This window comes from Lepus europaeus, chromosome 7 (assembly GCF_033115175.1).
Source record: "Lepus europaeus isolate LE1 chromosome 7, mLepTim1.pri, whole genome shotgun sequence".
In the NCBI taxonomy this organism is placed as follows: domain Eukaryota; kingdom Metazoa; phylum Chordata; class Mammalia; order Lagomorpha; family Leporidae; genus Lepus; species Lepus europaeus.
The window spans coordinates 14,512,641-14,539,889 of NC_084833.1; the positions used below are offsets into that span (position 1 = coordinate 14,512,641).

At 38.1% G+C, this 27,249-nt stretch overlaps 2 protein-coding genes across 2 annotated transcripts; both read right to left on the reverse strand.

The window, feature by feature from the left end:
- Positions 1-14,456: 14,456 nt before the first annotated feature.
- On the reverse strand, positions 14,457-15,386 carry LOC133764226 (olfactory receptor 5AK2-like). Its single transcript, XM_062197901.1, has one exon. The coding sequence runs from the start codon at positions 15,384-15,386 to the stop codon at positions 14,457-14,459; it is 930 nt and encodes a 309-aa protein (XP_062053885.1).
- A 9,569-nt stretch (positions 15,387-24,955) lies between these two features.
- On the reverse strand, positions 24,956-25,885 carry LOC133764227 (olfactory receptor 5AK2-like). The gene has a single exon (XM_062197902.1). It carries the CDS (start codon positions 25,883-25,885, stop codon positions 24,956-24,958), a length of 930 nt encoding a protein of 309 aa, XP_062053886.1.
- Between the last annotated feature and the right edge of the window lie 1,364 nt (positions 25,886-27,249).

The following is a 27,249-nucleotide window of genomic DNA, read 5'->3' on the forward strand; positions in this document are numbered from 1 at the left end:
GGAAGGTATGAACCTCCTTAGGGAAGGCAGTCTGTTGACATCCATTACCTAGCTGGCCTGGGAAGAGAGCTGGCTTGAAGAAAAGGTAGGTGACATCTCTAAAAGGAAAACATTTTTAGTTAATCTGCAGTTCTGCCTGCAATGTTGCTGACCTTACTTGGCCATCCCCTCAACAGTGGTGGTTACTTTGGAAGCTGGACCCAGTGAAGGGATTTTCAGCTTAGGGCCAACAAGGAGTCCTTTGGTTCCAAGGCAGTTCTGTTTCTGTTACTGGAGAAGCACAGGGTCTTTGTCTTCATGCAAGAAAGAATTCAGGCATGAGACAGAGAGCAGGGAAAGCAACATAGCAACGTTTATTAGGGTAGGGACATCTGTAAGAACAGATGGGCACTTCTCCAGACAGAACCTGAGAGAGAGTGCCTAGTTCACATTTAGGCTGGGGCTTTTAAGGGGATGGGTCTTGCCTTCCCACCTTTCCCTCCCCCTCTCCTTCTTCTCCTCCTGAACAAAGGACTTGTTGGGTATAAATACAAAAATTCCTTTCTGAGTTTTTCCCCTGAAGTTATCAGACAGGGGAAGCCTGGCTGGCGTCGCCCTGCCTTAGAGGAAGGATGTTTATCAGGCCAGGTAGAAGGGGCAGGACCCCCTGGAAGGTTATCAGGGTCTGAGCAGGACTTTGAAATACAAGATGCTGGGCTTCTGGAGCTTCCGCAGTGGGTGCTGGTCTTCAGGCCTTTCTCATACACACATAGGCTCAATTTCTGACTTCCTACCTAACATTTCCAGCGACCCAACTCTTAGATGGCAGAGCTACCAGGGGTCTTCATAAGCTAACTTCTGCTGAATCCCTGGCTTTCCACATTGAAAACCAATGCGGTGGACTGGCCTGTTGGTCCTCCTTGATGGCAGATGAACGCCTAAAACAGCCATTAATTGGCCTGCCCCCTATCTTTACATTGCTTCTGCTGCTAGTTTCCTCTTCCTCCTGCATTTTGTTAAAGCAGACCAGAGGAAACCTTTAAGAGGATGCAAGTCAAGGGGATGCTCAGTTCCATTCCTAAACTTTGGTGGCCTAAAGTAGGAATCTGTAGTCACAGGCATGTTCTGACAGTGATTTTTCTGTGAGGTAGACAATGCCCATGAGGAAAGCTCTGTCCTCATTTTAACATTGAACATGATGACCACTTTACCTATAAAATTTGAAGTCATTAGTAAAACTTTTCTACCTTCATTTGGTTTGAAAAGAGGTGTTTTGCCTATTCACTGTGCCCTTGATAAAGTAAACCTAGCTGTGAAATAATAATTTAAGCTCTCATTTTGGCTATGCTTTTACTACTGAAAAATGTTAGCCATCCCTTTTACAAGGTCTAAAGATCAAACTGTACATCCTGGAGAGTCTTTCAGTATAAAGTCAGTTTCCAATCTTGAAGAGAATAGATTAATGAGAGAATAAGTCAGGCTTTCCAGGTCATTTGTCAATAACTTAATATCAAGGAAAAACTTAGCAAATAATTTTAACTGTTAAATAACAGCTTATAAAAACATTTACTAGAAGCTCCAATTCCTTCTATAAATTTCAAGACAAGAGTACATGTATTTGGAAACATTGCTTAAATACCTGACACAAGTGTAACTTGTTTGACTGGCAAATTCATGTACAAACATATCAATGACTTAAACATTTTTAGTTTCTTTTTACCAAATTTAAAACATCTGGTAACAGACATTTAGGTCACATGAACTAAAAAAATATATCTGATTATTTTCCAGTTTAAATTTATGAACAATATTTTATATATGAGCCAATTAAAACAGAGTTCTTAATAAATAAATTTTCCATATAGACATACAATATGTACACACATGCAACATACAAGATAGAACAATTAAGCAGTTTCAGTAATAGTTTCCTAAACCTGTTTTTTTTATAATTACCATCAATCTATTAGAATTACTTTCTGCTCTTAGTAACATGAAATATCAATACATTTTCTAAGTTGGAATCTGTAGTCCATTATAGGCTTTGTCTGCTTACAAAACTGTCCCAAGGTATTGAATACAATAGCTGTCAGGGAAAAGAAGAAGTCCTTTAAACACAGAACCAACAATGTTTTAACTTTATGAGCAGTAAATATGATTTTTAGTGTTTGGAGAATACAAACTTGTGGGTGACAAAGGCTTCAAATAGCCATGTTTAAAATTATAAACTCATAAAACTACAAGAAGAAACACTTGCTTACTCCACACAGTATTTTAGAAAGCACTTGTATGATTTTATAGAACTTGCCTTTTAGGCCTCTGGGTCTTTTCATTGAGATAACCATCATGTCAGGTAACACAAGATCATTAGACTTTTTAACTTTTGGACATTTGTATCAGCAGCTTTTTACATGATCATAACTTAAAATTTAGCACCACTTCACATCTTGACAGTACCTTTCTTGACAGTACCTTTAATATAATCCAAATACCCTTATTAGTTGGTGTCTCTACAAGATGAGAGATATATATCCTTTAATATTTCCAGGGGCTTAACAGGAAATATTAAAGTCCAAAGAATTGGGAACTTTTAATTTTTTTGAATGCCTGTCACAGATGCCAAGAAAGCTTAAAATATCTCGTTGAAATAGGATACCTTAATATCATGACATAAAATAGACCAGGCTTGATCATTGTTACAAAGTGATTACTCAAATGCTTTCGAATGAGTATATATTCAAACAAACCATAACTCTTAATAAAAAACTCAGCTATTTTTAAGCAATCGGAACTTAACAGAGACATTAAAAGAACACAATAGATTACTTCAACAGAACACAAAATCTGTCTCTTTGGCCATCTCAAGAACCACAAATAAAAACTTAAGCATTAGCACATGGAATCATCCCATAATTTGGAACACTTTTAACAGAGTCAGAACTAGGGAAGAGAAAATAGTTTACTGGAGCTGGCTATACTAAAACTGAGTCACCAATTAAATAAAAACTGTTAAAAGGAAATGCTGCAGTTTTTAAACAGATTTAAGATTTTCAAAATATTTACTAAATATATGCATTGCTAAAACCTCATTGCTTTCCTTGATTTACATTTTGAAATAACCCTTAGAAATTTCCAAATTAAGACAACATTTTCTAAATAGCACATCAAATTTCAACCTTAGTTACTTAAAAGCAGTGTAGAATTATCTTCATATGGACAATTTATGAAACTATATGCTAGAAAAACCTAAATAATTTTTCTATAGAATATAAGATGCTAAGAGTAACAAAGTTTACATTTAGACACACATATCTCATTTGCTTTAGCCAATTTACATTTAGCAATTAAATCTAGATGACTGAAGATGCTGATATTATGTCATACCTATATCTGAATTAAGGTCAAAATTGCATTTATATAGGGTTATAATCCTTTTTATAAAACTCTAGCTATAAATCAATGACATTAAACCAGAGATTGTGAAATCCACCTAGCTCAACTAGAAGAAACACTCTGTAGTGAACCATGTGGTTTATATGCTATCACAGTTGGATTTGCTTTAATGATATGTTTTCTTATTTTTTACCTTTAACTCATTCTAACATTCAGTGTATACAACTGACACATACTTATTTAGATGTTTCCTAGTGCCTTAGACTTTTGAATCCAATGTCTGTGTTCTTAACCACAATTCATGTTATTGAACAGCAGAAATCCATAGGTTTTATGCTGTATAACCAATGAGTTTCTTTTTAGTACATATGTCTTTTGAAGCTACTGCAGCGTTCAGTGTGTATAATTTTGCAAATCAATAAGTCTGGATGATAAATGTTGAAACAATAATCATGGGATTATTGTTTTCTTCACCTAGGATGTGATGGCCATAGAGGACAATTTCTGCCTACTTATCTACATTCCTTGGTTGTCTGTTTTCTCTAGATATTGGAAAGACATATGACTAATTATAAAAGCACAAACTTCTGTGTTTTTATTACACTCATCTGAGAGCTTGCCTTTTTGCATTGGTGAAGTCTTGTTGCTTCTGGGACTGAGGTTTTCTGATTGCTCTACATGAGGCATTTTGCTTCCAAGACCTTGAGGGATGGGACCTGTCCTATGAGAGGCTGAAAGCCTGGGAGTTGAACTCAAAATATGCGCATGCATTTGCACCTTAATCAGAGTAAGACCCCACTCTCCCAGCACAGGGCATTTAATCAGTGTTACCAGTGACAAAATGTAAGAATTTTTCATCCTATATTATTCTGCATATGGGCTGAACTTGTTTCCTTTCCTAATCAAGTTGTCCAAGTTGTGGGAGAGGTCTTCCATCCCCTGGTTCACTCCCCAGATGACTTCAACGGCCAGAGTTTGGCCAGACTATAGCTAGGAGCCTGAAGCTTCTGGGTGGTGCAGAGGACCAAGCACTATGGCCATCTTCCACTGCTTTTCTCAAGCCGTTAGCAGGGAGCTGGATTGGAAGTGGAGCAGCAGGGACATTAACCAGCACCCACAGGATGCCAGCATCACAGGCTGCAGCTTTACCCACTATGCCACAGCCCTGTGCCCCTTTATTTTTATTGCATCACCAGTTGTAAAGTGATGATGGTTCCTCTTAGTCTTGGGGTGAAACATGCTGCGACTTTGAAGACCTTTTGAGCCACACTTTCCCACACACACTAGAAGGATAGATGGCAGTTTTTGAAAAATGCCATTGGCTTTGTTTTTCAAAACCAGACTTGTCTCTAGATTCTCTTTTTGCAACTGGTACAGACTGGTCGCCAACCAAAGTCTCTGAATGGCTCCTTCTCAATAGGTACTTTAGAGCAGGAGCATAAGGGATCAATATTTCCTCCCCTGAGGATCTGAGATTTCAGGGGGCTCAGATGTAATTGGAGAAACAACCTTCACTAGTTATTTTTTGCTCAAGCAAAGTTAAAATTCCAGAGGGCAAAAATTTATTTTTGTGTTAATGCCATCAAGGGCTTCTTGCTTTCAGTTTTAAGAGTTGTCCTATTGACAAGTTGCTTCCTTCCTCTCCTTTTCCATTTCTTCTTTTTTCCCTTCCTTCCTGCTTTTGTGCCTCCTGTTTTATGCTTGATGAATTACAATTTATTCATATGGTAAAAAAAATCCAGTGCAAAAGTGCAGAGAATAAAAACTCTTTTTTCTGAAAGATTTATTTATTTATTTGAAAGTCAGGGTTACACAGAGAGAAGGAGAGGCAGAGAGAGAGAGAGAGAGAGAGAGAGAGAGAGAGAGAGAGAGAGATTTTCCATCCACTGGTTCACTCCCCAATTGGCCACAACGGCTGGGGATGCTCCTATTCTCCTCTTCAAAGCCAGGAGCCAGGAGCCTCCTCCAGGTCTCCCACATGGGTGCAGGGGGCCCAAGGACTTGGGCCATCTTCTACTGCTTTCCCAGGCCGTAGCAAAGAGCTAGATCAGAAGTGGAGCAGCCAGGACTCCAATGGGTGCCCACATGGGATGCAGGCACTGCAGGCAATGGCCTCACCTGCACCATCACAGAACCAGCCCCCAAAACGATATCTTTCTTGATCCTTTAATCAAGCTCCAGTTTCCCTCCCTGGAGATGACCCCTGGGACAAGCTGTCGTTATTCCCCCAGCTGTAAGCTTTGCATTGCATTTGTAGATGTATTATATTTTTACTTTTTCCCCCTCTTTCACCCAAATGGCAGTGTATTTGTGACAATGTTCAGCCTGCATTTCACTGAACATTTCTGAGTGATCTGTCTGCCTCACTACAGTAAGAGAAGCCTCATCTTTTTTAAACCAGTTCCATTGTATTTTATTGAACAGCTGCATTCCTCATATGTTTAATCAAATTCCTTCCCATTGGTAGACATTAGATTGTTTCCAGTATTTAACGTTATTCCAACACTGTGATGATAAGTATTAGTGTGCCTAACAAGGATCACCAAGTATTCTGGAGAGGAAACTCTGAATAAAGGATATGACAATGGAAATTTTGATAATCACTTCTCAGCTGTGCACCAGAGCAGGTTCTATTCATTTATATTACCTTGTAGCAACTCTGGTGGATATTTTCCCAAATCCTCTGTAGCAGAATGTTATAAAAACTTTATTGAAGTTTGTCATTTTGAAGGGGAAAAATAGTGTACTTCAGTTTTGTTTCTTTTTTTTTAATGTACCCCAAGCTGAATATCTTTTCATATTTCTAGGAAACATTCATCTTTCATTTTCTGTGAATTATTTGCTATTCATTTTGCCCATGAAATACAAAGAATTTTGTATACAAAGAATTTTGCCCATTTTTAAATTGATAATTTGAGGTACATACCCTTCTTTCTAAGGGTTGTGAATAATTGTTTCTTCATATGAATAATTTTACTTACTTTTTTAATCATGCAGAAAATTGTTTTATATAGCAAAGATATTTTTTACTGGTGTCATATTAAGAAAGGCCTTTTTCATTGCAACCATTTTTAAAAATCCACTATTTTTAATTGTTTTTAAAGTTTAATTTTTTTTTAAAGATTTATTTTAGTTATTTGAAAGACAGAGTTCCAGAGAGAGGTAGAGACAGAGAGAGAGGTCTTCCATCTGCTGTTTCACTCCCTAGATGGCCGCAACGGCTGGAGCTGTGCTGATATGAAGCCAGGAGCCAGGAGCCTCTTCTGGGTCTCCCATGCGGGTGCAGGGGCCCAAAGACTTGGGCCATCTTCTACGGCTATCCCAGGCCATAGCAGAGAGCTGTATCGGAAGTGGGCATCCTCATATGGGATGCCGGCGCTTCAAGCCAGGGCTTTAACCTGCTGTGCCACAGCGCTGGCCCCTAAAGTTTAATTTTAAAATTTAAATCATTCTGCCATAATGAATATTTTTATGACGTGTGAATTAAATCTCCAGTTTTATTACCCCACAAAGTGTGTAGTCAGTACTTCATTTGTTTATTGCATAATTCATATACAGCCCATTTCAGGAGTATTACCATAATAACAATGAACTCTGTTAGGTATTTGTGCCTGGATTTTCATATCTATTGTGTTGGACTGAGCTTTCATATGTATTGACCTTTTATGTATTCATGTTTTTGTACCACATTATTTTACTATAGTTTTATCATGTTTTAAATACCACTTTTATTGGATATAACAAATATGTAGAAGTTATACATTATTTAATATATTTATTTTGGTGAGTTTGGAGATAAATAAACACCCTGGAAGCCATCATTATCATTAAGGCCAGAAATAACCTCACTAAATTTCTTCTGCCTTCTTTTCTTCTCTTCTCCTCCTCCACCTTCTTCTTCCTCTTCTTAATTTTGCGGTAAGAGCATTTACTATAAGATCCAATTTCTTAGTAAATTTCAGGTATGCAGTACTATATTGGTAGCTATTGCTACTATGCATTATGTAGATCTCTAAAACCTGCATTGTGTAACCAAACCTTTGTACCATTTGATCCTGATTTCCCCATTCTGCACCCCTCTCAGCCCCTTACAATGACAATTCTATTCTCTGTCTCTAGGAGTTAGGCTATTTTAGACTCCACACATAGGTGATATCATACAGTATTGGTTGTGTCTGGCTTATTTCACTCAACATATTGTTCTTCAGGTCTGCCCATGTTATCAAAAATGATAGGATTTTCTTCTTTTGAAATACTTAATTATTTCTATCTATCTACTTATCTGTCTAGATAGCATATAAAGTGCTCAAGAAACTCAACAACAGCAGAACAAACAACCCAGTTCAGAAATGGGGTAAGGACATGACAGGCACTGTTTTCAAAGGATGAAATACAAATGGTCAACAGACACATAAAAAGATGCTCAGAATCACTAGCCATCAGGGAAATGTGAATAAAAACAACAATGAGGTTTCACTCCATCCCAGTGAGAATGACTGGCACAGGATGGGGTCGGGGAGGGTGCCCTAATGCAATGTTGGTGGGAATGTAAACTAGTACAATCACTATGGAAGACAGTATTGAGAGTCCTCAGAAATCTGAAAATATATTTACCCTATGGCCCAGCCATTCCACTCCTCGTAATTTAGTAGATTAAAGAGTTATCTGTACCACCATGCTTGTAGCAGCTCAACTCACAATAGCTAAGATAGGGAATCAACCCTGATATCCATCGACTGGTGACCAGATAAAGAAATTGTGGTAGATATACACAATGGAATACTATTCAACCATAACAAGAATGAAATCTTGTCTTTCACAACAAAATGGATGCAACTGGAGACTGTTATGCTTAGTGAAATAGCCAGTCCCAAAAAGACAAATATGTGTTTTCCCTGATTTGTGGTAGCTGATTTATAGAGTACAAAAAGTATAATGTATATGAGCAAAATTGACATTTTGAGATTTGATTACTGTTTACAGCCCTTATCTATACTCATGAGGAACAGTCTTTCCCTTCTTACTACTTGTTGAATTCTCCATTTAGTGGAGGGTTAATCTTGTGATCATAAAATAAACTGAAAGTATGTCATTACAAAAATTAAAAGAAAAAATAAGAAGAAAGGAGGAGGGAGGGTGGAGCATGGCAGGGGAAGAAAGGATAAGTGTGGGAAGTATCATTATACTCTGAAATCTGTATATATGAAATACTGGAAATTTATTCCCTTTATATAAATAAAAATATAAAATGAGGAATGAAGGTAGAATAATGTGAGAAAAATATTTTTAATTTACTTCGAGACAATTTTTCATTTAAAGCTATTTCTTTTTTTGTGACGTCAGCAAGAAACAATTTTTTTTTTTTTTGCACTTGCCTATAGATAGCTTTCCATTCATTGGTATTTTCTTCAACTTCTTACATCAACATTTTAAAGTTTTTAGTGAACATATCTTTCATTTCCTTGGTTAAATGCATGTCTAAATCTTTCATTGCTTTGGATAGTATTGTAAAGAGATTATTTTCTTAATTTCTTTTGTAGATAGTTCATTATTAGTGTAGAGAATGCAACTGGTTTTTGAATGTAGATTGGGTACCCTATAACTTTACTGAATTTGTTTATTAGTTTCAACAGTATTCATATGTACACACACACACACACACACACATATATATGTATACACACACACACAAACTTGTTTGTTGGTGGAGTCCTAAGGATTTTCTACATGTAAGATCTCATGTGTGTCTGGCTAAAAAGCCCATGAGAGTTTCGCAGGCATGGAAAGCCAAGACACTGTGGCAAAAAAAAAAATGAGCTAAATGAAAGATGTCTGTGAGTGAGATCCCAGCGGAAAGAACGGGCCATCAAAGAAAGCAGTACCTTTCTCTGAAAGAAGAAGAGAACTTCCACTTTGACTATGGCCTTGTCTAAATAAGAGCAGAGTTGGTGAACTCAGGAGGCTTTCATGGCCTTGGCAGCTCATGACAAGAGCCTTGGGTGATTACTGACCTCACAAATAAGAGTGTCAATTGTTAAATCAACAGCAGGAGTCACTGTGCACCTGCCCTCCATGTAGAACCTCTGCCCTTAGTGTGTTGTACTATGAGAAGTAATGGTGAAACTACTACTCAAACAGTGCTCTATACTTTGTGTGTCTGTGTGGGTGCAGTCTGTTGAAATCTTTACTTAGTATATACTAAGTTGATCTTCTGTATATAAAGATAATTGAAAATGAATCTTGATAAAGAATGGGATGGGAGAAGGAGTAGGAGATGGGATGGTTGAGGGTGGGAGGGAGGTTGTGGGGGGAAAAGCTGCTATAACTCAAAAGTTGTGCTTTGAAAATTTATATTTATTAAATAAAAGTTGAAAAGAAAAAAAAAGATCTCATGTGTGATCTGATCTGGAGAATATGCCGTATGTACTTAAGAAAAATATCTATTCTGCTGCTGTTGGTGGAATGTTCTCTATTTGTCCATTAGATCCATTTGCTCTATTGAGGAATTTGAGTCTAATGCCCCCTATTGATTTTCTGTCTTGGTGAAAGTGAGGTATAGAAGTGCCCTAATATTGCTATACTACTGTCAATTTCCTCCTACATTTCTGTGGTTGTATGCTTTATATAATGATGTGTGCTGATGTTGGGTGCATAGATAAATTGTTACATCATCTTGTTGCACTGGCCCCTTTGTCATTATATACTGACCTCAGTCGTTTGAGGCAGTTTTTCATTTAGAGTATATTTTACCTAATATAACTATAATATAACTATAGCCCTTCTTGCACGGAACATCATTTTTCCATCTTTGTCTTTCAGTCTATGTGTGCGTCCCCCCCCCCCTTTAAGATTTATTTTATGTATTTGAAAGAGTTAGAGAGAGGTAGAGCCAAAGAGAGAGAGAGAGAGAGAGAGAGAGGTCTTCCATCCACTGGTTTACACCCCAGATGATCACAACAGCCAAAGCTGAGCTGATCTGAAGCCAGGAGCCAGGTGCTTCTTCCCAGTCTCCCACACAGGTGCAGGGGCCCAAGGACTTGGGCCATCCTCCACTGCTTTCTCAGGCCATAGCAGAGAGCTGGATTGGAAGTGGAGCAGCTGGGACTAGAACTGACACTCATATGGGATGCTGGCGCTGTAGGCTAGGGCTTTAATCCACAGTCCGAGCCCCTGTGTGTGTCTTTAAAGAAAAAATTGTCTCTTACATAGAGCTACAGTTTGATCTTGTCACTTTAACAATATTGGATTGTACAATCCTTAACATAATTTTTCTTTCTGCTTATATAGGATTCTTTAATATTGCTCAGAAATGTTTGCCATTTTTTATCAAACTGATCTTACAATATGTTGTTAAATTTATCTCTATTTCAGGCTTTTGGATGCTATTATAAACAGTATAAAATTTATGACCACTTTTTATGAATATATAGAGAAGGTTGATTTTTCTTTTATTGCATTTGACTTGTTATGCTTTTATTTAGTCTGATGATATATGAACTTCCAATTTTTGTTTATACACATTTTTGAATTCCTCTGTTGTTTAGATTGGTTTCTTCTGGGATATTCAGAAACAAAATCATGTCATCTTCAAAGAGTAATATTTTTTTCTAATTTACATTCCTCTTATCCATTTGTACAATCTAAGCGCTTTGATTAGTAGTGCCAGAGTATTAGTAAGAATAATTCTGAACAAGGTCATCTTTTTCCTGATTCTTACTTTAAAAGGAAAGCCTTGATGCTTTCCTATAAATTTGATGAAGTCTTGGGTTGAAATATTTTCGCCTTTATTAAACACTAGGATTGATTTTAATAAATATTTTTCAGTCTCTATGGAGATGGTTATATGATTCACTTTTTAAAAATTCATTAATACTTTGTAGTGTTTTCTGAGATTTTTTCATTTGGAATTAGCCTATGCTCTTTCAGGAAAATGAGCTGGAGTTTGGAGTGTTATTCTTTGACTATATTGCTGTTTTTGTCCTGGTTCTGTATTTTTACTTAGAATTTTTGTATTAATATTTGACATTGGGCTGTATTTTTTTTTAGCTGTCATTGTTAGCTTACTCCATAAAGATTAATATGAAATGTTTCTTCTTTCCCCATGTTCTTCATCAATTCAAATAGCATTGGTATTCTGTGGTGCATAAAAATTGTTTTTTTTAAAGATTTAGTTTATTATTTATTTGAAAGACAGATTTACAGAGAGAGGTAAAGACAGAGAGAGAGGTCTTCCATAAGCTGGTTCACTCCCCAGATGGCCACAACGGCCAGAGCTGCACTACTCCAAAGTCAGGAGCCAGGAGCCAGGAGCTTTTTCTGGGTCTCCCATCTTCCATTGCTGTCCCAGACCATAGCAGAGAGCTGGATTGGAAGTGAAGCAGCCGGGACTAGAATCGGCACCCGTAAAGGATGCCGGTGCTTCAGGCCAGGGCGTTAACCCGCTGCGCCACAGCGCCTGCCCCATAATAATTACTTAACTTCAGAAAGTAGTGCTTCAGTTGGGAGAAAAAGGTTACCTTTTTGCAGCTTCATTATTTTAGTGGCAATTACGCTTCAATGCCTCTGTAGTAATTTTGGCAACCCATATTTCCTTAGAAAAATAATTCATCCTATCTGGTTCTCTAATTTGTTCCCATTTTGTTGAACTAAGTGTTCTTTCCTCATTAATTTTATTCCCCAGTACTATTCTTCTTGAAAATGCAGAAAATGATTTTTCATTTTATGGTTGCATTTTTCTGCAAACACTGAGTTTTTATATTTATTGGCTTTGTTATTTAATGAAAATTTAAATTAATTGATTATAAAAATAAGTTTCCTTCCTTTTTCCATTTTTAAGATTATTTTCTCATCTCTTAGAATTGTATACTTGATTAACATTTGTCTTTATAGAGTTATATTTATTGACTCCTATATCTAAACCACCCCTTGTAGTTTATTATATATTTTTATAATAGTTTGTTAAATATTATTGTATAGACATATGAAAATAAATTTTAAATAAATAATTTAAAATTTCCAAGAGTTGGAAATCTAGGGAGATTCCCCATTTCTCTAGCCTGTAATTAAATTCATTCAGAAAATTTATTTTTTGTAAAAAACCTTACCCCATACTCCATTATTGAGATTGTCCTCATGCATGTATTATGTGTGTTGCAACAGCAAAATAAAGCAAAATATTTGTCTCCAGGCTGAACTGATAAATGGATTTTTGACAAAATAGAGTTGCTATACATAAATTTCAATCATGTTATTTGTTATGTCAAATAATGCTTTTTAAATTTTAAACATAATTTTTTCTCTCAATTTGATCTGTCATGAACTGGAAGAGAGATTAACACTTGCTACCATGTTTCTTTTTCCCGTTTATTTCTGTTTTTTATTCCCACTCTGTGATTAGTAAAGCTATTTGGTACACAGATTCTCCATGGATATGTCACATTATTTCACAGCAAAGGCATTAACAGCACTCCATTTCAGGATGTTTGCTTCAGTGGCGGATCTGCAGACGGTCTGCAGTGTTGAAGATTAGGGTTATTCTTTTCCATCTGCAGATTTGTTTAGATTTTAGGGTAGAAATAAGGTTTCTCTCAACATAAAGGAGGATGGGCAGGTTAAGCAATGCTGAATAAGATCAGAATTTCCTAATCTTGGGATTTCTCTCCTGTAGTGCCACTTGCTCCATAAGCTGGTACTATCTGATATCTCTAGGTATTATTTGTGTTATAATTGGCTCCCTATCCCACTGTTCCTGCCTTAGTTCATGAGTTTAGATCTGCAAATGTTGGAAAAATTCGTGAACTCCATCCTGTCAATTTTCTCAATAACCCCTCTCCATGGTTTAACTGACAAATGAGATTGGGAGATCAAATGGAACAAATCATTTCAGACTTTTTGTTTACAATACCTGCCTATGGGATGCATGTGTGCTTGATATTTTTCTTTCCCCACTGAATGGTGAAAATATCAGATTATAGGTTCATATCTGAATTCTAGATATAAGTGTGGAGTCTTGCATTTTTCCTAATTTTTGGAAACTGAGCATTGTTTCTGGGCAAATGACTCTGCTCTCTGTACCACTAAACCATCTATTGGATTTTTTTTTCTTAAGATACACACTTTTCAGGAGCCACAGCTGGAAATTTGAATTATAATTACCAGCGATAAAGTTAACATGTTCCACACCATCCTGACTCCTCTGCCAATTTACTAATCTTTAGGGAACCTGCAGAGAAAAGAGGGCTATTGACCCCTAATATTTCAATATCTATGAGGATTTACTCAATTATCCTTTCTTTCTTCCTGTACATATTATCCAAAGAAATGGTTTTTCAAAATTTACTTCACAATAATAAAATAGATTAGCAATACAGAAATAACAACAGCTATTCTTCTCAAGAGAAGTTAAAATAAAGGTTTTTTTTTCCCAGTGAGTCATTATGCTCTGCTTACACAATATTGATTATGCATTTCTCTTTACCTTTTAAGTGGCAGATATTTCAAAAATGCCTTGTCAAAAAGTTCAAAGGCAATATCAAAGATGTCTTTTCAGATATTTTCTCCTTAAGAAACACATGAAGAACACATGAAGAGAGGCTGATTTATTTAAGAAGTTGAGAAGGTTTTTAGTATCTTTCAGATGCTGTTGATAATTAAGGGAAGCCTCTGTACCTCCCAAACATTTGCCCTGTTGGCTCTCTTATTGAATCATGTTAATATAGAATTATATATATATATATATATTTTTTTTTTGACAGGCAGAGTTAGACAGTGAGAGAGAGAGAGAGACAGAGAGAAAGGTCTTCCTTCCGTTGGTTCACCCCCAAAATGGCTGCTATGGCCGGAGCTATGCTAATCCGAAGCCAGGAGCCAGGTGCTTCCTCCTGGTCTCCCATGTGGGTGCAGGGCCCAAGCATTTGGGCCATCTTCCACTGCACTGCTGGGCCACAGCAGAGAGCTGAACTGGAAGAGGAGCAACCGGAACAGAACCAGCGCCCCAACCGGGACTAGAACCCATAGTACCAACGCCGCAGGCAGAGGATTAGCTTAGTGAGCCATGGTGCCAGCCTATAGAATTATGTTTTAGACTAGAAGCACTTATTTCCTATCCGTTTTAGGGCTTCTAGCACATCTTGGTTTCTCAGACTGTAGATGAGGGGATTTAACATGGGAATCACAATACCATAAAACACAGAAGCCACCTGTTCCTGCTCTTGAGACCTATTGGCTCCATGATTGACATACATATAAGAAAGAGTCCCATAGAAAATGGTGACGGCTGTGACATGGGAGGCACAGGTGGAAAAGGCTTTTTTCCTCCCTGCAGCAGAAGACATCCTCAGGATGGCGGACAGAATATACATATAGGAAAACATGACCACCAACATGGTGAATGTCAAGTTAAACCCTACAAAGACTGTCAGGACCATGATGTTGAAGTCAACGCTGGAGCATGACAGGGCAAGAATTGGAGGTACATCACAGAAAAAGTGGTTAATTGCATTGGACTTGCAAAATGGCAATGAGAAAGTGAAACCTGTGTTTACAGAAGCATTTAGGAAACCCATGACATATGAACCAGCTAGCAGCTGAGTGCAGAGCCTCTGAGACATGACAACTGGGTAGCGAAGTGGGTTACAAATGGCCACATAACGGTCCACTGCCATAGCAGCCAGGATGTAGCAATCACTGGTTACAAAAGTCCCATAGACCAGTAATTGTACCACACATCCTGTAAATGAGATGGATTTGTTTGTGCATACAAAATTCAGCAGCATCTTGGGAGTGATAGCAGAGGCATAAGAAAGATCAACAAAAGCCAAATGTTGGAGGAAAAAATACATAGGGGTGTGAAGTGAAGAGTCAATCTTGATGAGTAGGATCATCCCAACATTGCCTATTAAGGTAGCTGAATAGATCAGTAGAAAGACTATGAAGAGTATAAGCCAAAATCTGTGTTGACCAACAAATCCCAGGAGAATGAATTCAGTCACTTCAGTGCCATTTTTTGGTTCCATGGTTAGCAAAGATTAAATATTAGCTGAAAAGTTACAAAGGAACAGAATCAGAAAAAGTAAGACCATTATTATTTTTCTAATTCTGGATTTAGAAATGTTACCATATTTGGTTTCATAGACATGACTGAATTGGATTTTACATGTTAAGCCTTAATATTCAAGATAATATAATCTAGGGCCAGCATTGTGGCATGGAGGGTAGAGACAGTGACGCTGGCATCCCATGTGGGCCCTGGTTCACATCATGGTTGCTCTTCTTACTATCCAGCTCCCCATTGGTAGCCTGGGAAAGCTGCAGGGGATGGCCTAGGTGTTTGGGTCCCTGCTATTTATGTGGGAAACCCAGATGGGGCTCCCAGCCCCTGACTGCCTGGTGCAGCTCTAGCTATTGTGGCCATCTGGGGAGTATACCATTGGATAGAGGATATCCCTTTCTCTGTTTCTCCCTCTATCTCTGTGGCTTTGACTTTCAGAATAAAGAAACCTTTTTTTAAAAAAAGATAGTATTATTTATATTTTGGAGAAATTACCATTGAGCATAGATGTATTCTCATTTTATAAATGTATCAATTAAGGAACATATAAAACAATACTTTTATTTAGTTATGCTTTTTATACTATATTATTTGTATTATTTCTCTTTGTCTAAATATGAATTATTATATCTGAAAATCTTAACATATCCAGATAGTCCTAAATTATATTGCTTTGTTTATTTCCATATTCTCATTTTACCTGCTTCATCTCCTTATGACTCTGCTTGTTCAATCACAGACTCATGGTCACGTACAGTCCTCTATGAAGGTATTTATTAAAGTATCTATGATCAAGAATCTTTCTTTTTAAATTTTCCAATGTGTGGCAGACCAATTTTTTTGTACAAGGCAACAATGTTATCAGAATATTCCAGTTCATATCACTTTCCATATTAATCTCTTATTCATCTATGTGGTGGGAAGGTAAAGAGTACCGTCATATTGAAGATAAGTTTGGACATATCAGTAAAATAAGTATGTGTCTGCACAGTCCAGAGTTTCCAGCATAGGTACATATTCTAGTGAAATTAAAGAGCACAGGTAAATGGATATACACACCTATGTACATAGAATGTATAAAGTCTCTTCATAAAGTTGATGGAATGTGCATTATGGAAAAATTACGCATAGATTTTAAGAAATTTTTGCACAAAACAAACATCTTTTGATTTCATTTTCCATGAACTTTTTGAAGTTCATCCATATGTATTTGTATGAATGTGTATATTTACAAATATATATAATATTTAAGCACATGAGAATGTTCATAGAAGAATCGCTTATCACAGGAAAAATACTATTAAACAAATCAGGGAAGAATGAGTAAAGGGTTGCCACAATAGCTACATGGATAAACATCTCAAATGAAGTACCAGGTAATAGAAACAAGTTACAGACGTTCGATGTTGGTTCCTTTAATCAGACATCAGTAATTCCAGCCAGCGCTGATTACAGCTCCAGAGATGGAATGGTCAGTTTTAGGTGGGTATGTGCCCTTAGTGCTGGGAGTACAGCAAATAAAGTCTGTTGCTACTATGGATTTCTCTGATTCCTTTGAATATCTGGAGCAATAGGCAGAGTGGGATAACTGTGTAACAATGGAACAAGAAGGCATGCTCTTCAATTCTGCATTTAGTGAGGGCTAAGGGCCAGCAAGTTTGTGTAGGTTCCCTCCTTCTGTAAATTTCTTGAGGAATAGAAGAAATGCAGGTCTTTCAAGGATGCTTCTGTTCAGTGGTTAAAAGCACTTGTCAGAGCAAGTTAGAGTAGATTGGGGGTGTGCTTAAACTAGAATATGATAGGGAAGTGAAATTTACCACATTGACTCAGTCATTGTGACTCACATAACATGATCTGACGTTATAGGGTACATTTTTCAAGAGACAGAAAAACGAGAGGCATACACATAACACGTACACACATACGGAGCATCTGTTATGGGAAGTTCACTCCGAATTCTTTATTGCATCTATGAATAGAGAGTATTTTCTCATCAAATGAGTACTACAAATAAGACAGCCAATTACCTGAGTGTTTGAACATGGCCAACCTCCATTGAGTCCCAGCGTTTCTGCAGCTTTGATTATACTCAGTATTGTGCAGTGGCAAGGAAACAGACCGACATGGACTTGAATTCTGGTTCCAGCAATTCAGAAAGATGAAGGAAAAAACCCCTTTCAGCCTTAGTGTCTTCCTCTTTGAAAAGGAGATCAGAGAATTACTCAGAAGGTAATGAATCCATGAGCCTGGGAGGTCTTTCCTTTTTGTGTGTCTTATTCAAGTTCTTTCATTAGTGCTTTCCAAGTTTCCTTGTAGAGCCCTTTCATATCCATAGCTAAATTGATTCCAAGGTATTTTGTATAGCAATTGTGAATAGGATCAAAAATTAAAAACAAGACAAAGGCAAGTTGAAACTTAGAAAAAAGTGAAGGTAATGATTTCATTGCAACATTATAATAGGAAAATATTGCAAACAGGGTTACATAGATTATAGTAGATCTAAATGTTGAAGATATATGTGCATATTATATATACATATATATTAGAAAAGATTTTGGAAAACAAGCAAGGCATATTATGGAATGATATGTAGGTTGTGGACTGTTTAAAATGTTTCTTTCACTTTTACTTTTTTTCTCATTTTCTTTAACTGTGGAAAATTCAAGAGGGATACATACCAAATTGTAATGGTTATATTTGGCCTTGGGAGTGAAGAGAGAGCAAAATCATTAACTAATGGACATCTTTACCTTTTCCAATTTAAGGTGGTCTTAATTGTTTTAGAAAGGAAGAGGAAGTAAAAGAATTAAAACCAGTTTTCCAGTAATGTAAAGTTCAATGAGCTGATTTATGTAAACTTCCAAGCCCTGGGCTAATATTGAATGGGCACTCAACACTTGGTCATAATAACATGTGCAAAAAATACATTAAAGGTAAATAATATTCATTATTTAGTTCAATCATTCAATTACTGCTTATTCATATCATTCCTGAGCAACACTCTGTTGGATTCAAATTCCTCACTCCACTTCTGTTATCGCATTAGCAATGAAATGATTCCTTCTGGTCTTGGGTGGAACATTTTGGGTGTTTGGCTCTGACCCTTTGCCCCAACCTTACCTGCACACACTGCCATGATAAACAGAAGATGCTGAAAAATGTCATTAACTTTGTTTTCCTTACAACATATTTGACCTCAGATTCTGTTTGTGCAACTGGTGCAGGTTGATTGTCAGCCAAGGTGTCTCTGAGAGTTTCTCCCCATCAGGGAGTTTATAGTTGGGGCCTGCTGGAACAGTAGCCACTTGAGAATCTGAAGTCTCATGGGCTGTGGTGGGATTGAAAAAACAATGCTCACTAGTTATTGTATGCTGACAAAATACTAAGCTTTCTAGAGAGGACAATTTTTTCATGTTACTGTAATTAGGGATTTTTGCTTCTTATTTTACATGGTTATTATTTAATTTTTTCTTGTTATGAAGCAGTTTGAACATCTTTTCATGTGTCCCGTGCATAGGTCTAGCTAATTATGCTTATCACTAAAATCAGTAAAACACATGGCTTCCTGAAAAAAGAAAACTATAACTTTAGAGCATGTTGTCCTACTGTGAAAAAGAGATACTATTATGTGACCACATGTTAAATTACCACATTGCTCATTATCTATTTATTTAAAGAAAAAATTTACTCTTGATTCCTTATTTCTGACTTTTCAAAAAAATTATTTATTTCTGAAATCAGCTTTACATGGGACATCTTTTCTTCCAGCTATACTTTATAACATCAGAATATTTCATGTAACCATGTATGGAAAAAGATACTTCAAATCAGTTTGACTTTAAAATTTCTAGGATTGAATCTTTAATCAATCTGAAAAGAGAAAACTTGGTTCAGCAAATCTGCTTTTGATTAACAAGCAACCATAAGAGGGTGAACATTCAAGGTTACTTAGAGCAAGACTAATGTCTCAGTTAGGAATGTGTTCAACTGTTAGAAGGAAACTCATCTCACTTTGGCTTTGTTTTCCATTTGCAACAATAGTTTGGAAGTCAAGACTAGTACTTTGTGATTTGCTTAGTCTTTCCCATATGCCGGTTGCCTCAGTCTAACAAGTCTTCCGCCATACTAGATATCACAATCTCTTTCAAAGAAGAAAAAAAGAGATAAGTGCAGAGTGGTGACTATACACACACACACACACAAATATATATAAATATCATTGATCAGGAAAACAAAAGCTTTCCATAAATCCCTCAGCTGGTTTCTAAGTACATCTTATTGGCTAGACCTCTGTAACACAGAGTAGTGGAATCTTTATGCTTGCACCACATCTCCTCTGCTAGTTAATTTCAGTGCATCTATGGCTCACAGATTTGTCTGCCTACAAGTGGCCCATCTCCTCTACCATCTCTCTGCTTCTCTGCCTCAGGAATATCTTCCACGCCATGGAAGACCACTTGTTGGTGTTAGCGTAGGTGTGTGGATGTGTTAACAACTTTGTCAAGCCTTCAGCCAATGCCTGAGGAGAGCTGAATAAATGTCTCAATCTCTTGTCCTGCAGAGGGACAATTCCAAGGGACACTCTGCATAGTTCTTTGAGTACCAGTGGGACTGAGTTCCAGTTTCCCTGAGTATAAAGCAGCTAGGTGGTTCACTCATTCTGGCATTTGCTTCTTGTATATTTCTTTCTTCCTGCTCCCTTTTTCTGCTGCCTGGAATGGTCACTTTCAAAAAGCCTAACAAACTGCACAGTTTGAGGAGAATGGTTCCCACAGGACTGATGAGCTTCAGACACCAAGCAAGTTAGAGGCCCACAAGGCCATCCTTTAGACCAATGGCTACAAATTTGGAAGCTTCCACAGTCACACATATGGTTGGCAATTTATGTTTGTGCCCCACCCATAGTTCATATGTTGGAATCCTGTTCTCTCTCCCCTACTGCCATGTCATAATATTAGGAGGTGGGGTCTTCGGGAGCTAATTAGGATTAGATAAGGTCATAGAATAGCCTTCAGTGAATGGAATTTGTGCCATTATAAGACAACTTGTTTCCCCTCTCAACTCTCTGCTCTGTGAGGATATAATTTTCAGGTAGCAAGGTAGACATTAGCTTACATTATGAGATGGGCTGTAGAAAAATGTGGGATTTTGTGTGTGTGTGTGTGTGTGCGTGCGGTTGAATCAGGAAAGAAATGTACATGTGCCCCTTGGAAGCAGCCCAACATTTATACATTCAAAGTCTTTCTCAGGTTCTATAATCCTGTTAGGTGGGTCCCAGTCTTCTCCCATGGGCAGCCTAGGAAAATATTCCCTGCCCTGGGCCAGGAGGAATGTTAGATTCAATAATATGGTGCTGATTAAGCCCTGGGAGGAAATTCATGAATTCCACAACCAGAAAGCCCTCTACTCAGCAATATTCCAGAAGAGGGAGGTGGGGGAGAGAAAGTGTGGGCCCATCCATACCCACACCTGTAAAAACTCCAGTCTAAAGCAGGTTGGCCTTTCAGTTCTTTGCTAAGTTGCCCACCTGGCCTGACAGGTGTGTTTTCTTCATTAAACTTTGCTAGTCTGCTTAGTGCTATTCTCTGTCTCACATCTGAAATCCTCTCCTTACACAAAAACAAGTACCTCTGATTCAGCTGTATCTGGCAACATAAGGAGAAGTCAGAAGTTTGCAACCAAGAAGTGATCCCTCATCAGAACCTGACCATGCTGGAACCCTGATCTCAGACTTCTTATATAAAATGTAAATGATCATGAATGGAATATTGGTAGAAATACAAATGACATAAACCCTCATGATGAGATCTTAGATGGAAATGAGTGTTATTGACCAATGGAGAAAAGGTAAGCCTTGTTGTAAAGTGAAGAACTTGGCTGACCTGTGTTCATGTTCAATAGCTTTGTGGGAACATTGAATGATAAAAACAGATATTGAGTTGACATTTCTAAACAAAGTGTTGAAGGAGTGTGGTTTGGTGTATCTTAGCTGGTTATAGTAAAGTGTGAGAAGAGAAAAATTAAGATGGAATTGAGCAAAAACAAATCAGAACTTAAAGATTTAGAAAATTTTCAGCCTACTCATACTGCAAAAATGAGAAACCATTTGGATAGGAAGAGGCTACTCAGGGTGTGGCATAGTGACCCAGTAGATAAACAGATTAGCATGGCTGTGAATCAGGAACATAGGCATTTCAACAAAACCATCTCAATAAAAACCAGGAATAGAGACTGGGTTATACCAGTAGAAGCTCTACTACTTAAGACTAAATGAAAGACATTGTATTCCTTAGATCCTCCAGACAGAACCATGGAACTATTCAGGTAAAAACACAAGGTATTCTTCAAGAGAAGGGAAGCACAGCCCTGAAGCCAATTCAGATATCATCAAGGCTGCCACTGCCACCACAGGTTCAATATTCATAAGCCCAGAAAAGGGACAAGGTTGCTTTTATCGCAGCCTCAGAGTGTGGGACCAATACCCAGAGATGCTGTGGGGGTAGAACTTCCAGGAAGGACCGTGGAGGTGTTGTCCCTGCTCCAGGAGAGAATAGCAACATGGTTGGGGCTAAGGAAGAGAACTACAGCACAGACAATGCCCTGCTGAGTGGAAGGTGTGATTTTGAAGCCCTGTAGGACCTCTGCCATGGTGGGCTTGGAGGGTATATGCAGCCAAGAAGAGTTATTCTTGAGACTTAGGACCTTACATAATTCACCTTTTTAGATTTTGAATGTGCCTGGAACCCACCATCCCTTTATTCCCATTTCTTATTTTGGAGTGAGTTTCTATTCTTTGAAGAAGTCAGAAAGAAGGGAAGGGCTCTTTTATAATGATTCAGGAGAACTAACTCAGGGTCCCATAAGAATTACCTAACTCCCTTCAGAGGGTGATGTATTTAATGACCTAAGGACCTTTCACCAAGTCCCAACTTTAAAGGTCCCATTACCTCTTGACACTGCCACATTGAGTACCAAGCAACCAATTCAGAACCCTTTGGGGGGCACATTCAAATCATACCCAAACTATAGCAGTAGGCATCCTCTTCTTCATGTCATTCCTGTCCCAAATTGTTTATGTGTGTTGCCATATATCTTCCTTCAGAATTTAGATCAATATTTTTATAAGGTAGCAATCTTTGCAATCACTGACAACAAATTTTGTTCGAGGACTTGAGTCCCCATTGTAATATTTTAGAAACAGGTACTTGACCTAGTAAGTCCTTAGAAAACACAGGCTACTGTATGAAGAGTTCACTGTACTGCGGTGTGGTTAGTATACTTCCTCATTTAGTGGACACATTATAGTTTGCTGTGTTTCTTCTTTTTTTCACTCATTCAGCAACTATTTAATGAGTAGCTAATAAATTCTTGACATCAGGTATTGAGGATATAATAATGAACAAAAACATGAAAGACCCTTGTCTTAACAGAGATTCTAATTGATTGCTTCCCACATTTATACCTATGGTAGGATGAATGAATCATATCCTCATCAGGCTATGATTGAAAAGGTCGGTTGAAAAGCAGTTCTACTACACTGTGATAGGTTATAAAAATGACTACAGGGCTGGCGCCGTGGCTTAACAGGCTAATCCTCCGCCTTGCGGCGCTGGCACACTGGGTTCTAGTCCCGGTCGGGGTGCTGGATTCTATCCCGGTTGCCCCTCTTCCAGGCCAGCTCTCTGCTATAGCCTGGGAGTGCAGTGGAGGATGGCCCAAGTCCTTTGGCCCTGCACCCCATGGGAGACCAGGAGAAGCACCTGGCTCCTTGCTTCGGATCAGCACGATGTGCTGGCCGCAGCGGCCATTGGAGGGTGAACCAACGGCAAAAAGGAAGACCTTTCTCTCTGTCTCTCTCTCACTATCCACTCTGCCTATCAAAAAAAAAAAAAAAAAAAAAAAAAAAAAAAAAAAAAAGGCCTGCGCCCTGGCTTAACAGGCTAATCCTCCCATAAAAAAAAAAGAAAGAAAAAAAATGACTACAAATTCTTTCCTTCATTGCGTCTACATAATTTTTAAGGATTTTATTTATTTATTTGAGAGGTAGAGATACAGAGAGAGGGAGAGACAGAGAAAAATGTCTTCCACCCCTGATGGTTCATTTCCAACATGGCTACAATGGCTGGAGCTGAGCTGATCCTAAGCCAGGAACCAGGAGCCAGGAGCTTCTACTGGGTCTCCCATGTGCGTGCAGGGTCCCAAGCACATGGGCCATGCACTCCTTTCTCAGGCCGTAGCATAGAGCTGGTTCAGAAGAGGAGCTGCTGGGACACAGACCAAGTGCCCATACGGGATGCTGGCATCACAGGCAGAAGCTTAGCCTGCTATGCCACAGTGCCAACCCTGAGCCTGCATCTACATTATTATAATATGACATACAATCTATGTACCAAATTTTTTTTAATTAATTATTTATTTATTTGAAAGACAGAGTTACAGAGAGAGAGAGAGAGAGAGAGAGAGTGAGAGAGAAAATCCTCCATCTGCTGGTTTATTCCTCAAATGGCTGCAACTGCTAAAACTGGGCCAGTCTGAAGTCAGGAGGCCAGGAGCTTCTTCTGGGTCTCCCACATGGGTGCAGAAGCCCAACTGCTTGGGGCATCTTCTACTCCTTTCCCAGGCCATTATCAGGGAGCTGGAGAGAAAGTAGAGCAGCTGGGACTTGAACTGGTGACCATATAGGGTGCAGGCACTGCAGGCTCTGGCTTAACCTGCTGTAGCACTACAGTGCCAAGCCCCCACATTGTTTGTCTTTTTGACTCAAAATGCTCTTGGCCTCTACTTAAATTCCTATTGAATTTATGTAGTTTAATAACAATAAGCAGAAATGATTGTATATCTTTTGTAAATGAATTAACAATAGTTAGGTTTTTAGATCCATCTGTTTGTAGTTTTTCTCTATTGCAGTAAGAAATGGAAAATGTAGGCATTCCCTTTCCCTAGGTAAGAAAGAAGTGGAATGAGATTAAAGACAGCCAGTAGTGGCAGAAATAAGCATTTTCAAGTAATAAGGAATGCAACAAATACATAAATGCTGGGTGGAAAGAATAGCTTGAGTTATGAGTTTTTTAAACCATTATATTGATTTTATGTTCTGATATATGCCATATTTTGAACAGAATTCATGAAGGGCTACAATATAGATAACTTAGGAAACATTTTAATGAGTGTAAAGTAATAAACTATAATTTTAATATTGGTTTTAACACAAATATAGATTTTAATCATTAACAACATATTCAAAAATATTTAAGATGTTTATGCTGTTTATACATATTTCTTAATATTTTAAGTAATCCCAACAAAGCCGTTTCCATGGGAAGTGTATGATAGTTTCTCAAACTATACTCCAGAGAAAATGGGTCTCAGAAGGGGTTCTTGGTATATTCCCCACATTCTAAGACTTTATCTACTGAATGGGGGTAGCTCAGGTTTAACAGTTGAACATGTTTTCAGTTTTGGAAATATTAACTTGTGGTAAAATGTCTCTACTTGATATATTGATAGGCTAAGTTTTAACAATCTGGTTTCAATTTAAAATAACTTTTTCCTTATCATTTTTAAAGCTTCATTTACCTCTTTATTCCTCAAGCTATATATCAAGGGGTTCAACATCGGAATCACAATGCCATAAAATATGGAGGCCACTTTCATATTCTCCTGGGCATTATTAGAATTAGGCTGTAGGTACATGTAAGAGAGAGTCCCGTAGAAAATGGTGACCGCTGTCAGGTGGGAGGCACATGTGGAGAAGGCTTTTTTCTTCCCTGCACTAGAAGACATCTTTAGGATGGCGGCCATGATATATATGTAGGAGAAGATGACGACCAACACAGTGAACATCAAATTAAATCCCACAAAAACAACAAGCAGCATGATGTTGATAGCAATGGTGGAACAAGAAAGGGTGAGAATTGGGGGAACATCACAGAAAAAATGATTGATGTTGTTGGACTTGCAGAAAGACAATGAAAATGTCAAACCTGTGTGTACAGAAGAATTTATCGAGCCCATGACATATGAACCAGCTACCAATCGAATGCAGATTGTTCGAGACATGATTATTGGATAGTGAAGTGGCTTACAGATGGCTACATAACGATCCACTGCCATAGCAGCCAGGAGGTAACATTCACTGGTTGCAAATGTTGCATAAACCAATAACTGCATTACACAGCCACCAAATGATATAATTTTATTTTCTACTATGAAGTTTTGTAACATCTTGGGAGTGATAGCGGAGGTGTAACAGATATCTACAAAAGCCAAATGCTGTAAGAAAAAGTACATGGGTGTTTGAAGTCTGGAATCTAACTTGATGAGTAGGATCATTCCTGTGTTACCCACCATGGAGGTCACATAGATCACAAGGAATATGGTGAAGAGGACATACTGAAGCTCGTTTTGGGCACCAAATCCCAGAAGACAGAATTCAGTAACTTCAGTGCCATTGACTTGTGTCATGACTACCAAAAAATCTGGAAAAGAACCAAGAGAAAAAGATGCATTTTAAGTGTCTCTTTTTAGTTGGATTTTCATGACAAATACAACAGTTTTTTGCTTTCCAAATTTTTTTTTAAAGGAAACCACCGTAAATACAGTTATATGAGAACCATGGATTCACTTTAAAATGAATGAAACTTCACAGAAGAATGTTAATGTATGCTACTAAGAAATGTACATCAATATATTTCACAATTGTGTGAAGTAGATTCTAAGAAACATAGATACTTATGTATCTAGCATACTTTTCCATTGTGTTAAACAGGTATTCCTTTGTGCAATATTTATTTATTTATTTATTTAGTTGACAGGCAGAGTGGATAGTGAGAGAGAGAGAGACAGAGAGAAAGGTCTTCCTTTACCGTTGGTTCACTCTCCAATGGCCGCTGCGGCTGGCACGCTGCGACCAGCGCGCTGCGGCCAGCTTACTGCGCTGATCCGAAGCCAGGAGCCAGGTGCTTCTCCTGGTCTCCCATGCGGGTGCAGGGCCCAAGCACTTGGGCCATCCTCCTCTGCAGTCCCGGGCCACAGCAGAGAGCTGGACTGGAAGAGGGGCAACTGGGACAGAATCTGGTGCCCTGACCGGGACTAGAACCCTGTGTGCTGGCGCTGCAAGGTGGAGGATTAGCCTATTGAGCTGTGGGGCCGGCCCCTTTGTGCAATATTTAACTTGGTATTTAAGTACCTACTTAATAATAAAGAAGTATTCCTTAGGCCAATATTTAAATATGATTTTGTATTTTTTAGTAACCTATATTTTTCTCATCCATTTATTATTTTAATCATTTTATCCTTTTCAAGGTCTTCAAATTAGTCAATCAGAAGAATGTTCTGAGATGTGTTCACAGTCCCCATGTGTCTGAAGGCTTCCTAATGTGTTTCTATTACTATTGTTACTAAAACCCCCACCTATGGGATTCCCTTCTCAAGCCAGATAATCCTTTTATTCCTGTACAGGAGGAAGCCTGGAAGGGCTGCCAGTCATCATTAGCATACAAAAGGACATTTACCACTCTCAGGATTCCCAGAATTACCAAGGCTGTATGCCAGGGAGTGGGGACACATAGCACATTTATATTTCACAATATCACAACAGCAGACAATTTTTCCTGTAAATGTTGATGGAGCAAAGAGACATGCCTCAGCCAATATCGCTCATTGCCCAAATGATAGAATTTATTCCTTGTCACTGAATCTTAATTTGGTCTCACTCTATTGTCTTTACATCACACCCCTGCATTCTTCCCCAGGTTTGGAGGTCAGATGGCCACATGAAAGACAAGTCAGGAGGAATTCACCTTTGCTTCATCTACCCTCACCCTCAT

Coding starts and splice junctions, on each gene's coding strand:
- LOC133764227 (XM_062197902.1), bottom strand. CDS start 25,885: ATGACACAAGTCAATGGCACTGAAGTTACTGAATTCTGTCTTCTGGGA.
- LOC133764226 (XM_062197901.1), bottom strand. CDS start 15,386: ATGGAACCAAAAAATGGCACTGAAGTGACTGAATTCATTCTCCTGGGA.